At 40.7% G+C, this 16662-nt stretch overlaps 4 protein-coding genes across 5 annotated transcripts; 3 read left to right on the plus strand and 1 right to left on the minus strand.

The window, feature by feature from the left end:
• The first annotated feature begins 283 nt into the window (after window positions 1-283).
• On the plus strand, window positions 284-3037 carry LOC109958436 (OCIA domain-containing protein 1). The gene is made up of 8 exons (XM_020597080.1): window positions 284-608; window positions 797-881; window positions 1001-1054; window positions 1144-1191; window positions 1556-1685; window positions 2103-2275; window positions 2605-2763; window positions 2899-3037. The coding sequence occupies exons 1-8, from the start codon at window positions 555-557 to the stop codon at window positions 2934-2936; spliced, it is 741 nt and encodes a 246-aa protein (XP_020452736.1). The 5' UTR covers window positions 284-554; the 3' UTR covers window positions 2937-3037.
• A 480-nt stretch (window positions 3038-3517) lies between these two features.
• rhbdd2 (rhomboid domain containing 2) lies at window positions 3518-6806 on the minus strand. The gene is made up of 2 exons (XM_020597061.1): window positions 6723-6806; window positions 3518-4915 (listed from the first exon to the last, which is right to left on the minus strand). Exon 2 carries the CDS (start codon window positions 4712-4714, stop codon window positions 4070-4072), a length of 645 nt encoding a protein of 214 aa, XP_020452717.1. The 5' UTR covers window positions 4715-4915; window positions 6723-6806; the 3' UTR covers window positions 3518-4069.
• On the plus strand, window positions 6755-15756 carry chic2 (cysteine-rich hydrophobic domain 2). 2 transcript variants are annotated; one of them, XM_020597060.1, is made up of 8 exons: window positions 6755-6845; window positions 6990-7123; window positions 10266-10468; window positions 11699-11753; window positions 12020-12175; window positions 12290-12346; window positions 12432-12491; window positions 13337-15756. In XM_020597060.1, exons 3-8 carry the CDS (start codon window positions 10335-10337, stop codon window positions 13385-13387), a joined length of 513 nt encoding a protein of 170 aa, XP_020452716.1. In that variant the 5' UTR covers window positions 6755-6845; window positions 6990-7123; window positions 10266-10334; the 3' UTR covers window positions 13388-15756. The 2 variants fall into 2 exon arrangements, 1 of the variants encoding a protein (XP_020452716.1); XR_002274669.1 differs by lacking the exons at window positions 6755-6845; window positions 6990-7123 and having other exon boundaries at window positions 13337-14068; window positions 14187-15756.
• On the plus strand, window positions 7388-9419 carry LOC109958425 (tigger transposable element-derived protein 1). The gene has a single exon (XM_020597059.1). The coding sequence runs from the start codon at window positions 7635-7637 to the stop codon at window positions 9366-9368; it is 1734 nt and encodes a 577-aa protein (XP_020452715.1). The 5' UTR covers window positions 7388-7634; the 3' UTR covers window positions 9369-9419.
• Window positions 15757-16662: the final 906 nt, after the last annotated feature.

Consider the following 16662-nt stretch of genomic DNA (forward strand, 5'->3'; position numbering starts at 1 on the left):
CTGGGACATTCTGGGATTTGCAGTATTAGTGGTGCATGCGATATATACTGGTGGGCAAGGCTCTAATAAACATTTAAAATGATCTCACAGGCCAAATATACTTACACTGTGGGCCAGATTTGGCCCGCGGGCCAGAATTTGACATATATCAGTGACTATGTAAATGTAAATTGTAATGCGGCAGCAATCGATCTGACCGCCAGAGGGCGCACTGCAAATTTTGATACCTTCACGAAGAGCCTTGACCTTTCAAAATAAAAGGTCCAGTTTAAAGCTTTTAGAATCGCATACACCAGTAAAATGGGAATGCATGCTTAATGATAATTTGCCCCAATTATTCTTTCTGAGTATTCCGTATCAAACAGTAATTATAACAACAACGCTCTTCTCACCTCATCTGACTTACAAATGCCACTTTTTAATTTCCGGGTTACGCCAATGTTAGCATGAGCTATGACATTGTACCAAACAGAAAAGAGCCCAGTCTGTAGAGCGGCTTACACTTCGTTATTTCTCATGTTTTGAAAACTTTCATTAGCACTGACTTTGTAGTCATGTCATCCACCACTACAGGTTTTCCGGAGGAGCCGCAGCGTAGACGAGCACGGGTAAGCACACTAATAAATATGCACTATTTAACAAGATGCTAACGTGTTAGCAAGCTAGCATTAACCTTGGCTGAACTGCAGACGGGCTCAGGCGTGTTGTTGCTGCTCGAAGTTAATCTCGCTACTTTGTCTGAAAGGTGGGTCTGTCTTTGCGGCTCGTCAACACTGAGTGTTGTGTTAATCTGTAGGGGCCCTTGGGCATGGACTACATCCCCACAGAAGAAGAGATGAGGGTGTTTAGAGAGTGCAGCCATGAGAGCTTTTGGTACAGATGTAAGTTAAATGAATGTGTTGCACCTACAGGTCAGAATTATTTTGTAATGGTACAGGGTGGAAAGATGTTTCTTTGACACCTCTTCACTGAATCTGAGATGAACATACTTTCTTCACAGCTATGCCCTTCTCTGTGGTCAGCATGGCTGTCACTCAAGCCCTAATTGCCAGAGGTAATGCCATGAATAATGTAGAGGAATCAACATAATATATGTAAAAGAGATATAAACACTCTTTGACTTGTTTTGTTTTAACCTTGTAGGGACCCTGACTGCATCTCCAAGATATGGATCTCTGCCCAAAGTGGCCTGTAAGTTCTTAAATGTTAAACCTGGACAATACAGATGCCTCATATTAATGAGTAGATTAAATGTTGCAAACACCTCTCAGACTAATGCTAAACATTTGAACCTCACCAAAAATTACAGTCTCTAAAATTACTATTAATACTAGACATGTTCTTAAAGGGTGCCTTATGGTTAAGTGGTTATCCACAGTATAGTATCATTTTACATTGCTAACACTTTTTTAATTATTGTCATCTATCCTTTGCTAAAATTAAATATATGAAAGAATAAATACTCATTGCCAACATAGTGTCATAGAATTGTTACATTGGTATTAAAATATAAAATGTTGATATTAAAAGTCTCTTGTATGGTTTGTCTCTACAGTTGCTGGTTTCTGTGGCTACCTGGCTGGGAAAATGTCTTATATGAAAACGTGTGCGGAGAAATTCAAGAGTCTGGAGAACTCTCGTTTTGGAGACACTGTCAGACAGAAGGCAGGACTACCGCCACAGCAGTATGTACTACAAACACCACATTCCTCTTCATTAAATCCTGGCTAATTCAGATTGTTTTACGATATATTTCAATATATCCAGGTGCTCAGATGTGGAAGCAAATCCCTGCCAAAATATTATAGGGCGCACTGACCACCTTTCAAGCAATACTCAGTTTGCAGCTCAGCCTGTGAGAATACACAGACACATATATGTCAGCACAGATTCAGATTTGAGAGCATAAGTCTGGCCATGTTTGTGCTCATTTCTGAGTCTGTGCTCTGATTTCTCCACTGGGGTTTGTGTGCATTTGAGAGCAATGGAGGATCCTCGCTGCTCACTCAAATCTCAGATTCTGTGCTGACAGATCTAGGCCAGTGCCCTCTCAAATGCTCCCAATAACAGTGTTTTACCATTTTTTTCTGTTCTTTGTCCAGACCTTGGGGTCCTCAGTCACAGCTGAGTGGCCCAGACACCCAGTCATTTGATACTGTGTTCCAGTCAGCAGAAGCTCCCAGTCAGATGCCCACCCACAGCAGAGATTATGGATATGGCTACAATCCAGAGCCACCCATGCAAATGGAAAGACCAGATGACTTCAGTCTTCCAGGTACCACATAATGAGTACACAGCTCACAGGCCAACTGTTCAGTGTAAACAAACAAATGGATACTAACATTTGCTAAGCATACATCTCTGTTTTTTTAAATGAACACACATGAAGTTGGCAAAAATATTACATTCAGCCAAAAACAGAGTGGTGTGTGCAGAACTGCGACCAACAATTGCTTCCAGAATGGATTAATCTGCAGATTATTTTCTCAATTTATCATTTACTCTGTATCATCAGACAACAATAAAAAATGTTTTTAACAGCTTCTCAAAGCCCAAGCTCATCAGATGTCTTGTACTGTCTACTTTTGTTCCCATCACATTCAGTCCAGCCATATGTGGAAGAGGAGGAGCCCAGGAGGAAGTCTACCCTCTATGAGGACCTAAGGCTCAAGAACAGAGAAAACTATGAGGTCACACTCGCACAGAAGGCTGAGACACATCTTAAAACACCACCTGAGGAGCAAGAAAGGCCCAAGAAAGCGGGTAAGCTGCTAAAGCAGAGATGGTGAAGCATAGAGGTTAGGAGAAGCAGAGATGCTGTATCCAAATACATCTACTGTTTTAAATATATCTGTGAAAGAATGATGTTTTTTTTCCATGATCTCTCTTATGTTACAGTGAAGAAAAACATCTATGGAGACACCTGGGAGGAATGAGCTCCTACTAAAGCTGAAGATGTGATCTGTATTCTGGTGTCACTGACACTGCAGTATATAGGCAACTAGGATGCCATTTAAATAAATGTGACTTTGATTCAGGTCTCATGAAGCTGTATGAGTTTCTTTGCAAGTGAGTTGATTAAACCAAACTGCTTGAGGACTAAAACTGTCTCCCCTTGGATGTTGATTTGAATCTAGAGTCCATCTTCACCAAACCAAAAACCAATATTGACATTGCCACTAGTAAGCAACTAGATAGTTTGTTCACAAACCAAAGAATGTTTAATGGTGTCTAATAAAAGCATTGCTTTTAGGAGCATGTAAACAAACTAGTTTTATAGTTAAAAAATCAAAATCATTTTGTCTTCATCAGGCAAAAAGCCAATAAGGCATAAAACTGATTATATCCTGCTTATGTCATGGTTAAGTGATCACACAAAATGTACTCCAAACAACCCTGAATATACATCATCAAAAATCTAAATATTTGCACAAAGCTTACAAAATCTGACACAAAGTATATAAATATATTTAATTTAATTTTTTTTAAAGACACTATAACAACAGAAACAGGTTCTTATGCACACTAGATTTTTTTTTTGTTTGTTTGTTGTTAATCACTTGATCTATCCTTTATTGTACCTGATAACCTGGTAGGGATGAAAGTTTCCAGTGTGTGGTGACTTGCCATTTTTTACATTAAAAATAACATGGATTCTGCTATTCTAAATGAGGTATAAATATAGGATTGGATGTTTGGGTTTTCCTGGTGTAAGTGGGTCTTTGTCCTGGAGACTTTTTATTCTTTATGCATTTATTTGTAAGAATAAGAAATAATACAAAAGTGTACAATTTAAATGTGTAAAAAAAAAAAAACATTAGTAAAACAATATGTACAAACCTGTCATTTTATCATACAGGCTAACAGGGAATTCCCACACAAAACCATGTAGTTTGTCAATTGCCATATTTTTTTCTCCAAAGTATTAGAGTCCACACAATTCAGTGACAAGGAGTGCTGCAGGTGTACCATCCGTTATTGTGGTTTAAGAGTGGAAAATAAAGCAGTATTAATAGAACATGGCTTAACTACATGTTTCGAGTGTTGTAGATCAATCAATCAAACGTAACTAAGGTTGACCATGACTATGACCGTGGTTGTTGTGGTGGTTGCAGTCATGGTCATGACTGTGAACAAAGCCCTGTGTTGAGCCATGTCCATGAGGCTGGAGGGGTGGTGTGGGACCAGACAAAGCACTAGTTGAGTTTACCCAGCCTTCATACATCATGGGTCCAGTATTAATGCTGGACAATGGAGCATAGGCCTGGACAGGGTAGGACCCAGGTGTGGGGTTGATTTGTGGAAGGAGGGTTTTCCTCTTTTCCTCCATGGAAGCGGGAACAAACATAACACTACTGATTTTCCTCAGCAACCTGAAAGGCATCATCTTCTCTACAACGCCAGACCTGGCCGCAGACATGTCCAGATGAGAGAACCATCCTTTCCCATACATCCACCCAATCAGGATGGCAATGATATTACAGGGGAGCACACAGTGAGGGATGAGAGCTGTGGTAATTATGAGGAGCACCCAAGGGAGAGCCATGGTGGGGAAACTCACTCCACACAGAAATCCTTTAGTCATCTTTGTGCGCATAGTAGTTAATGCCACACAGGCCAAAGCCACAGGAACTAAACCCTCTGCGTGACTCTGGTTGGTGCTGTCCTGCAGAAGATGCATAAAGCTGTAACACAAGCCTGTGGTGGTCGACATCAGGAGGAACAGGAACAGGAAACGGACTGTGCCTACACCCTTCTCCAAACTGCCACCGAGAAACACCAAGGCTGTGATGTTCAGGAGAAGCTGAGCAAAGGTTCGGTGGTACAAAGGGTACAAAAAGAGCCTGTGCAGGTGGCCATTTCGAAAAACAGTGGCACCAATGCTGAAGAACCCCTGGGTTAAGTCGAAGTATATCTGGATACCAAATAAAACACATGACAGAAGAACCACTATGAGAATACCGCTGGTAATAACAGGAACAACGTCTTTGAAAACCTGTAAAATCATTTTAAAGTAATCCGTTCGTGTCATCTTGCCAAATAATTAAGGTAATCCACTGTGAATATGCTAAAGCACGATTCACTAAACCAACTTCCTAAACAGGAAGTACTTTAATTTCCGGAGTGGTTTGAGCCGACATCTACTGTAAACCTCTCGGGCTGGAGCAGTTCATGATCTTAATGAAAGTTCGTGATCTCGATGGATCAGTACAAGTTTACAACATAAATATTTGTGGATGATAGCACTTGCGCGACTGTTGAGTTTTCTTTTGTCTCGTCAGTTACTGCGGTCAAATCAGCCGCCGTTCAGTTTTCCGTGGTCAAGCCAGCCGCGCTAGAATTTGAAGTGCGCCTATATACTCTATATACTTACATTTACGGTAAAGGTATTGAAACGGGCCAAAGCTCGCGATTTTCAAAATAAAATACCTTAACTCCAATGCTGTATTATTTATGAACTTTCAAGTTTAATAAAAACACTTTTTTTTGGGAAAAACAAAAAATTGCAAATGTTAGGTGTGTGTTTATAATATTATGAATGAAATGTGCATTGTTTGGAAGAAAGTCAAGGTGTCACTAACTTAATAGTTTACTAAGTGGGCCAACCCTCCCTTCGTCCACTCCATTTGGGAGAGGCGAACTCTTCACCTGCATCCGCGACCACTCCCCTCCCCTTTCCACCTCTCACACAGCTTCTGTGTCCACGGCACCTTCTCATCAAGCGCCTGCTAAATCCAGTACTGGATTTCAAATCTTGCACATGGAATGTGAGCTTTCTCCAGAACGGTACAGTAGAAATGCTTGATTCTTTGTGTGGTAACAGTGCGGGTCATGTAGAATCCATAAATGATGTCCTTATGCCGTAAATATTAAAAAAAGTGTTTTTATTAAACTTGAAAGTTCATAAATAATACAGCATTGGAGTTAAGGTATTTTATTTTGAAAATCGCGAGCTTTGGCCCGTTTCAATACCTTTACCGTAAATGTAAGTATATAGAGTATATAGGCGCACTTCAAATTCTAGCGCGGCTGGCTTGACCACGGAAAACTGAACTGCGGCTGATTTGACCGCAGTTCAGCAGTTGGGTGTTAAAAACTTCTGGTCAAACCTTTCAAAATAAAACGTATTGACGCATGCTGGCAGGTTAAAATTATTAAAAAATGTATAGTATGTAAGGTAAGAAATTATCTTTAACCGTGGAGATTAATTAAAGTGTGTGTGTCATACAGCTCATATAAAAAAATCGTGGTTAAATCATGTAACGTTAACCTCATAACAACGTTCATGTTCATAGTTGGAGAATCTGCTCAACTTCCGGTTCCAGTCACTGCCTAAATATCATGTAAAACCTTGGATTGGGAGTACCTTGGTCTGCGAGGTTTTTTTTTTGCAAGACGAGCAAAAATTTTGTATACATTTTAACTTGATAAACGAGCGAGGTCTTGCAATAGGAGTAGTAAGTACTAGTGTTGTGCAATACCGCAAAGTTTGGTATCAATACCAAGTAAATACCGATACTTTTTGTTTTACTTTTCAGTTCCAGTAAAATAATTCACTTAGATTTATTTCAGCTGGCTGAATATGTTCTATGACTGTCTGAATAGTCTATATTTAATCAGCCTGCTAAAATTAGAACTCTGACGACCAATTACACTTTGAAAAATAACAAAGTAATGCTTGGGGTGACTAAATCTTATTTTCACTTTTATAAATTAGCTACCTGGATATTGTGGACCACGTTGAAAGGCCTCTGCCAGTGACATCTGTCTCGGTGCGGGGGCCTGGTTTGGGGATCTCCCTCCTCCTCCTTCCGTTTACTTTGCAGCTCAGACTTCTTTTTCTGGTATGTTTTAATATGTTTGTATAAATTTGTGGTGTTGCCACAATAGCAGATTTCTTGTCCACAGACAATAGGTTGCAGTGTTTTTGTCTGCAGCTGTAAAATATCTCCAAACAGCGCTCCTCTTTTTTCTCTGCAATCATGCAGCCAGCAGAACTGAGTTAACTTCACAACAACTCACAGCCGGAGAGGGAAGGGCAAATTGGAGAAGCCCTATGAGCGAAGTGAGAGGAGCGTAGTGATGTGGATTGAAGTGATGAAACGGTATTGAACCATTTCAGGTATAATGAAAAAATACTTAGAAGTTTAGGGCAGGGTGTGATTATGTAAGTGGGAAGGAGATTCAAATATTTCTTTATTGAGAAACTATATTTTTTCGCGTTACTGAGCATCTCGCGCTAGGAAGCAGTAGCCACTGGTTTGGTCACGTGATTCAGACTTGATCGGTCACCGTCTTTTTCCGCACTAAGCTTTGTGGTTCAAGGAAAATGCTGCTTCGAGTTTCGGAGCATCGGTGTCAGACGGCCATCACTAGAGGTGCGGTGTTTGCACAACCACTATGGTGTAACAGGGGTTGTATACTCAAATGTAGAAAATAGAAACTGATACGCAACTATCGATCCCATCACGCAAGTATCGATCGATACTTTAGATCGATCCGCCCACCACTAGTACGTACTATGTCTGCCGAGCGTCAGGTCACAAGTGAGCCGATGGTTCTTTCTCGCTGCGGGATAGTGAGTACAATAATCGTCTCCCGGTCTCACTCATAGAGTCATTTGTACTGCAACAATGGACCCGATGAAGAAGAAGAAAAAGGTTGAAAAGGACGGAGGTAAGAAGAAGAAGGAGATGATTACGGTGGAAGTTAAAAAGGAAATTATCCAGAAGCATGAGCGAGGTATGCGAGTGGCCGACATCGCAAGATTTTATAACAAGTCTACGTCGACAATTTGCACAATATTAAAGAAAAAAGAAGAAATAATGGGGCTAGATGCAGCAAAAGGAGTCACGAGAGTATCAAAGCAACGACCACGTGTTCTGGAAGATGTAGAAAAGTTGCTTCTTGTCTGGATAAACGAGAAGCAACTAGGAGGTGATACTGTGTCCGAGAACATTATCTGCGAGAAGGCAAAGGCCTTGTACACTGACCTTGTAAGTAAACTGCCAGGTACGTCGACAGAAAATGAAGAAGGCTTCAAGGCGAGCAGGGGATGGTTTGATAACTTTAAGAGGAGAAGTGGCATCCATAGTGTTGTGAGGCATAGAGAGGCTGCGAGTTCATACGCTAAGGCAGCTGAGGCGTTCACTGCTGAGTTCCAGAAGCTCATGGTTTCCGAAGGTTACCTGCCGCATCAAGTTTTTAAATGTGATGAGACAGGGCTTTTTTGGAAAAAGATGCCAAAGAGGACGTACATTACAGCAGAAGAGAATGCAATGCCCGGTCACAAGCCCATGAAAGACCGTCTCACCCTTCTGTTGTGTGCTAATGCCAGTGGGGATTTGAAAATCAAACCCCTGTTGGTGTATCATTCAGAGAATCCACGAGCCTTCAAGAAATGCAAGGTGCAGAAGAGCCAGTTAAATGTTATGTGGAGGTCCAATAGCAAGGCTTGGGTCACTCGTATCTTGTTTGTTGAGTGGATCAACGAGGTCTTCGGTCCTACAGTGAAGAAATACCTTTTAGAAAAGAATCTGCCACTCAAAGTCTTGCTGGTAATGGATAATGCTCCTGCTCATCCTCCAGGCCTTGAGGATGACTTACTGGAGGAATTCGAGTTTATTAAGGTCAAGTTCCTGCCTCCCAACACCACTCCACTACTCCAGCCCATGGATCAGCAGGTCACTTCCAACTTTAAAAAGCTTTATACCAAAGCACTATTTCAGCTATGCTTTGAGGTGACCGAAGGAACAAACCTTACCCTCAGAGAGTTTTGGAAAAATCATTTCCACATTGTGAACTGCCTCAAGCTCATCGATAAAGCCTGGAATTGGGTCACCAAGAGAACCCTTAATTCTGCTTGGAGAAAACTGTGGTCTGATTGTGCTCTTGGACATGACGTTGAGGGGTTTGCTCAGGAACAGCAGCCACCAGTTGTCGACGAAATTATGTCCTTGGGGAAGACCATGGGACTCGAGGTGAATGAGGACGACATTCAAGAGCTGGTGGAGGAACATGGCCAGGAGCTGACCACCAACGAACTGATAGATCTGCATCGCGAGCAACAGCAAGAGGTTATGGAGGAGATCTCGTCTGAAGAGGAGGATAAAAAGCCAGAGGAATCCCTCACTTCAAATGAGATTAGGGACATGTGTAAAATGTGGGAAACAGTGCAAAATTTTGTGGAAAAGCACCACCCAAATAAGGCTGTAGCAGTGCGAGCGACCAATCTGTTTAACGATAATGCAGTGTCACATTTCTGCCAAATCCTCAAAAGGAGGCAAAACCAAGTGTCACTGGATAGGTTCCTTGTTACAGCTGCACTAAAAGAAGAAGATATCAGTGAGCCAACCCATAGCAGATAGCTCCTCTCTCTAGTCTCCCTCACGCCAGCCATGATTCTTTTCAAAGGTAAAGCGCAGGTTAATTTATGTTGTATTTTGTATTACTGTTATCATTTTTATATGAATAAATGGTTGTGGAACAAATCATCTGTGTTTCCATTATTTTTTATGGGGAAATTCGATTTGCTATACGAGTGCCTATGGAAGCCCATTCCCGCCAGTTACTCCGACTTAGCTAAGTCGAAATTCTGACATAGCTAAGTCGAAATTCCGACTTAGCTAAGTAGAAATAATGACTTAAGTAAATCTAAGTAGAAATTCTAACTAATTATACAGTTTTTCAAATATACAAATGATGGTAGATCTGACGTCCTCCGCGTTGTCCTTCATCCTCGCTCCCTGGTTGGTCGGTTGACCTCGTTCTGACCCCTCATTTGATGATCTTGTCCCCAGGCAGTTTTATCTGTAAAAATCTAAGAACACATCCTGACCTTTGAATGCCCTAAGCTCAGACAGTTTTAGAGAAGGCCCCCCTTAACTCACTTCCCGTCTACTCCTGTCACTAGGAGCGTTGCTAAACCCTACTTCCGGTTGTGGTTTCCTGGAGATTGCTTCACAGGTTCTGCTATTGGCAGCTGCAAGTCTCCTACACGCTTTAAGACAAATTTCGACTTAGCTAAGTCGGAGTAACTGGCGGGAATGGGCTTCCATATAAATTGCTACGTTCAGTTATTAAAACAGGTTATAAAAATAGAATTCAGTCGTCCGTCCCTCTTCCGGTGACGTAGGGTTGCTGCGGCGGATGTTGATGTTTTGTTTTGGAGCCTGCTGAAAGATGTGAATTGTATCGTCTCACGGACGGATTGATCACTTTTGTTGTTCTGTTCACGGTTCTATTTGTACTGTTTTCTCGGTAAGGTTTTGCTTTTCGTCGGCATCGTGTCTCTCCCGGTGTCTTTCCCGGGAAGCGCGAGGCCGAGCCGTGCGATGATGGAGGACTTTGATGAGATCTACGAAGAAGAGGAGGAGGAAGAGGAGGACGAGGACAGGGCCGCGGAGGAGCAGCTCCTCAAGTACGCTCCGGACCCAGTGGTAGTGCGGGGATCCGGCCACGTAACTGTGTAAGCAACCGGCGAGGCTCACGGACATCGAAACAGGAGTTTAAAGTTATCGTGGAATGATTAGCTGCTGTCGCTGGTGATCTAACTACAGTTAGCAGCAAGCTAGCTCAACTGCCAGCAGTCGATGGGTGGCTGAGTAGTTTAGCTGAAGTCTGTGACCTAATAAGTATTTAACGTTACGGTGTGCTCTCAAGGAAGAATTGTAGCCAACATGCTGCAAATTTTTTTAAGGGCAAATATAAATGATTGTGTAACGTTTTCAGTTAATATAATGGTATACAATTTAAGTGTAAGTTCTTTCCTTTGTAGCCATATATCATGTTACTCATTTATTTTAGATTTGCTTTAGCTAGAGGCGACAAAAGAGTGCTAGCGCCAGAGACTTAGCCGTGAGCCGATATCGCCCCTTCCCGGTCCTCTTATAGCCGGTTTTAACGGTGATATAAAACAGAAATACAAAGCCCTCACAGTAGACACACTGAAACTAGCAAATGTCAGTATCTTTCTTAAAAGGTTACAATGTTTTATCTATAAATCATTTTTGTAACAGGGATTACTTATGGCTTTGAAGACACTGCTGACATGTGTGTCTTATGATTTGATACTCCTATTGGTCACTGTGGAAGGTAATGATAGCTTATTTTATCATTATAGTTTGGAGAACGTGTATAAAAGGTTTGGTGGCCCATTTGTTTCTCCCCTTTAATCCTTTTAAGGGAGTATTAACAGTATTTGTTACAGTTAAGTGACATAAATAATCATTCTCCCCCAAAGTAAATAGAAAAGAAGACATTATCTCACCTATCATGAATGTATGACTGCAGTCAATAAAATCATACAGGACACTATGGGAATTGAAATGTGACTTCATACAATATATTCATCATACGTATCATTATACTTAACACTTGACATGTCATGAATATTTTTTATGAAATGCCAAATGGTTTCTGTTTTAATATACAAATAATGTGTTTGTGTTAGGGGACTCCCCCCAAACACTATGTGGTACTGATGCTTATTTAAGTTGAACAATGATAACTCACCTCCAACTGCTGCTGCACTCCTTAGCTTTACCTTTGGATAAGTAGAGGAAAACATTAAATAGCACATGTCATAGACTTGTTCTCATGTGGCAGAGGATTGTTTATTCAAGTAAATTATCCAGATGGAGTGTGTGTGTGTGTGTGCTTGTGTATAATAAGTCAAAAATGTCTCTGTCCCCTGCAGGTTTGGGCTTAGCAACAAATATGAGTCAGAATTTCCTTCAGCACTTACAGGAAAGGTAAATGTCTTGTTAATAATCAGCATATTTTGCCATATGTAACAAAACACATTCCCATATTGCTGCGTGATTAGATTTATATAATAGTCCAGCCACCAGCTAACATATAATACATTATTTTAAATGGCTTCATCCTCTAGTGCACAATTATTCATTATCTGAGTGTCACTTCAGAACGCAGATTAAATATCTATAAAAAAAAAATGTGGATTGCTACACATACATGTTACCATATTAAGTAATCCATGAATGTGTGCTACCCTTAGGTGGCACCAGAGGAATTCAAAGCCAGTATCAACCGTGTGAACAGCTGCCTGAGGAAGACACTGCCAGTGAATGTGCGGTGGCTCCTGTGTGGCTGCCTCTGCTGCTGTTGCACTCTGGGCTTTAGTTTGTGGCCTGTCATCTGCCTCAGCAAGAGGGTGAGATATCCACCCACCCTGCACCTCATTCATATTCATCACAGTAAATACAAATCAACTATATATATATTTTTGGTTCAGACAATATCATCTGATTTCACTGTTGCCTTCCAGACAAGACGATCCTTAGAGAAGCTCCTAGAGTGGGAGAACAGCAGACTGTACCACAAGGTAAGTGGGGAAGGAATGCTGTCTGTTAGACATTGTTCTTTGTTAGGGCATGCCATGTAAACTCACTGTTATACTTTATTTACAGTTGTGTTTGCACTGGAGATTAAGCAAAAGGAAGTGTGAAACCAACAACATGATGGAATTTGTAAGTATGCACCGTGGATGAATGTTTGAGCTCTGTACATGTATTTGGGTAAAATTGTCCCATAATATTTGGTGAGAACATACTTACAGAACATGCAGTAGGTTAAAAATGCAAGGGGCAACACTGGGTTGAATATGTTGTTTCAGATACTGGGGAAGTGATAATATAGTCCTTGAAGGCTAGTTCTATTCATTTGAAAGCCAGAATGCTGCGCAATGTTTTATAATACAGCGACGAAAGATTTTATACCTGAAAATAAACCATGGCTGCATTCATTTTATCTTTGTCTGTTGCCTAAAACACACTGAGACGTCTGTGCTGGAGACGAATTCCTTGTAAGCTCAACATACTTGGCGATTAAAGCTGATTCTGATTCTTAGTCTTAGTCGTTAAATTAAAAAATCAAATATTTCATGTGACTATGGTTTTGTCTTTAAAAACAAAGGCCCACCTGCCTGAAAATAATGCGATAATAAGGTCCATATATCATTTTAGTACAGCGCCAAATACACTGCTCAAAAAATTAAGGGAACAATTGACTCACACATCAGAGCTTGATGCACAAATTAGTCAAGTTGAAAACCTTTACTAATGTACATTGTATTTTTGTTCAGAACAAAATGACATAATGATCAATGCAAACCAAAGATGAGCCAGGTTTAACCTGCTGCTTTAAATGCTTAAGAAATCAAGGTACCTCATCATATTAATGCAATATTTTTGTGACTCTGATATTCTGATAAAAAAAAAGCCACATTACCGCTTTGGAAGTCACTATCATCTCACAGTAAATAACATCCACCCGTGACTTAACCACTAACAGCTTTTTCTCTTATCACCTGCAGGTAATCCTAATCGAGTTCCTACCTAAGATCCCCATCTTCAGACCAGACTAACCTGACTGCAGCTCAGCTGAAACCTTTGCTGCTGCCCAGCTCTGTCACAGAATCACAGTGGCTGTCAAGCTCCAAAATAAATACCCTTCCCCTCTGTTTACAATGTAGCATTGATTCTCCCACACATATTTTTACTGCCCCCTTGTTTATAAATCCAGCATCCCCATACTGGGTTTCAGAGTGAAGTCACCATCAGTCCATGACCTAACACACGAGCAGCACACTGTCAAGCCCTGCTAACCGGCACCAACCTGTGGGGATGTCAGAGGAGAACCAGCCATGGGCAGCGTTATTGATTTTAAAGCGACAGCTGGAGACTGGACTCTGGAATTCAGTTCTGTGAGCTGAAATTCTGTAACTTGTATGTTGCCAAACCTAAGCATATGGCACAGTCGGACCATGATAAAACGAAGACTTTCATATGTTATCTATTGTCACAGCGGCAACTTCACCTGCAAAAACGGAAACAAAAAAAAAACACCTTAGTGCTTTTGTAACAATTGGTTTGGTGTTCTCCTTACCAGAGGCTGTGGAGGCAACATGAAACTCCAAAGGAACCTTTAATCCAAATCAGCTCTGTAGCGGACAGATGAGTCTTAGAGGAACATGTTAGGCCAGTGGACAAAACTCAATACCGTCACTCTTATCAACCACCGGACCCTTACCTCTGCATACTCCACTGTGCGTCACCCTAACCCAGTGACAATCACACACGTACTCTCCATAAGTATGAATGGGTTTTTATGCTCCATGTGTTTATGTGAAAACAATGTTTTTTTTCACCATTATGTGTGTCCAGGTGATGGGCTGGCTGCCTACGAACTGCTTCTGAGTCACAGTGGAACATGTAAGCTGGAAAGATGGCCACTGGTGATGAAGAGAAGAAACCTTTTCTTTTGCATTATATTTTTTAGTATCTCAATTTTTGTTTACCTTTTTTTCTTTGGTGAGAAAGAGCAGTCGATGTTTGTAGACGTGTTCAGAACTTTTTGTGTGAGAGAGAAACAAGCAAAACAGACAAATCAGACATGGAGAGAGTTTTGACTCTAAAGCAGGGTTCTTTCTTTTAGGTTTTTATTTGCCATAACGTTGTTGTAATAAGTTATAAACACAAAGTGTGTACATATATAATGTGCACTTATGAAACAGGCCAGTTTTTTTTGTTTTATAGTATGTTGTTTCCTTTCTGTCTCTTGTGATCGTGTGTAGAAACTAAAGCACACAATAGCTTTGTCCATAACACCTTGACATGGCCTCTCTTGCTTATCTACAGAGCTTGACTTGCTTACATGTGTGCTCAAGTTAAAGATGTGGCTCTTACAAGACTGTTCCCCTGGTTCAGAGGTCTGGGGTGACCATGAGTGTTGGATCCTCTTTATTAGGTGTTAGGTAATACCAGGGTTCTGTATCATAAAGCAGGTTTATTAAGTAAAACAGGACTAGTCCAGACCAGGAATGGCTGATGGCTTATGTGGCTGCAAAATGCCAAACAAATTAAAGCTAATGTTGCTCTGTCTCTGCTGGAGGTGTAAATAAACAACTAATTGCTATTCAGTTTTATGAAGTGATAAGCTGTTGACGCAGGTTTAAGGAAAATGGTTTTTCTAGGCTCAGTTTAGTTAAACTACCTACCCAAGTAACAATCCTGCTTTGTGGTAAATGCATCAGATTTTTAAAACATCATAAAGCACATCTCAGTTTAATGAAACTCATTTTCCACCAATTAGGAGGAAAGGCAGGAACTGGTCTGTTTGAACACGGTATAGATTTAGCTTTTCCCACTCAGCACAGCTCATGATTTATAAAAACACCCAGACACAGACTGTGTATTGAAAGCATTTGAGAAAAGCTCCTTAGTTTAAGGTCACTTGGCTCTGGTTGATTGTATGAGTCGCACTCAGGGGATTATACTAGATAATATGTAGCATTGGAAAATCTCACCATCAGGTATGTTCCAAAGTTGCAGCAGGGGGTCAAGTGTAATATAAGACTCGCACATTACTTGAATAATTGTAAAATGTATTTGTAGCTTGTTTCAAAATTGAAACATGCCCCTAAGAGTGAGACAGCTAACATTTTATAACCTTTCTGGTGTCTTGTTCAGACAGTAATGGAAGCACATATACCATGGACACACAAAGCTCCCACAGTGTTGGTTTATATGTGAGAAGATCCAAATTCACTTGATAACTACTGGGTTGCCTATTGGTTCGTCAGTCACTGTGTGTATTTTTTTGATCTATGTAAACCAAGGCACAAGGCCATATGCAAGATATTTGTGGTGCGTGTGTGTGTGTGTGTGTGTGTGTGTGCATTCATTATACAGATGAAAATGTCCTTCATAGATCTCAGACTGTGATTGAACTCTGCACAGAAAGTCTTTTTTTTTTTTTATATATATATATATGGGGTATCATGACTATGGGTAGTTGTTAAGATTCACAAAAAAATAAATAATGTACATAAGACATGAGCAGGTGTATGTACAGAAATAACCTACCAATAAAGGCTATGGGCATCCTCCTCTGTAGTGTGATGTTTATTTGAATGTTGAAGTTTGTTTTCCTGCTTGTTGCCATAAATTGTTTATGAGGAATCAGGGTCACAAGATATCTAGAAGCACTACTGTAGGTCAACAGCAACTGGATTTACAGTTTTACAGTTATCTTTGGATGGTACTGCACCTCAGAGACCGTTATGAGGAAGTGGTGCGGTCCACCTGCGCTGCTGGCAAGCGTCTCAATTATGTTTAACTCAGATCTCTGTCCACTGACAAACCAAGGTATCATATCCCTGTAGTTTGTTCAGGGGGAGGCGCCAGGCAAATACCATAACTGCAGGTAATTTTACTGTCTAAGACTAGCTCCCTGAAAATGTAGTTATTTGCAGCATTCAAATAACACAAAGTGCTTCTGCATTGCTCCTAATGATTAAACTGGCTTTTGTAGCACATCATCAGTGACATCATAGAATGTTGCCAGTGTGCGTTTGTATTGTAATTACAAGCCCTTACACACATTAGTTTTTAATATAAACAATTTTAAGCAAAATGTAATTAAAAATTACAGTTGTGCAGCTCCCCAGCTAACCAATGATGCAACTTGATAATATACAAGTGTCCAAAATCTCAGTTGACTGCTCACTACTAAATTACTGGGTGTCTAGAGTGATTTCAAGCACATCCCATTTTGTAAAAAATATTCCTTGATATTACCTGGTAAGGTCTCATGTTCGCAGTTCCATCCATTCAGCCATTTCTGGTGCTTTTCCAGATT

The sequence above is a fragment of the Monopterus albus genome, unplaced genomic scaffold (genome assembly GCF_001952655.1).
Source record: "Monopterus albus unplaced genomic scaffold, M_albus_1.0 scaffold32.1, whole genome shotgun sequence".
Classification (NCBI taxonomy): Eukaryota; Metazoa; Chordata; class Actinopteri; order Synbranchiformes; family Synbranchidae; genus Monopterus; species Monopterus albus.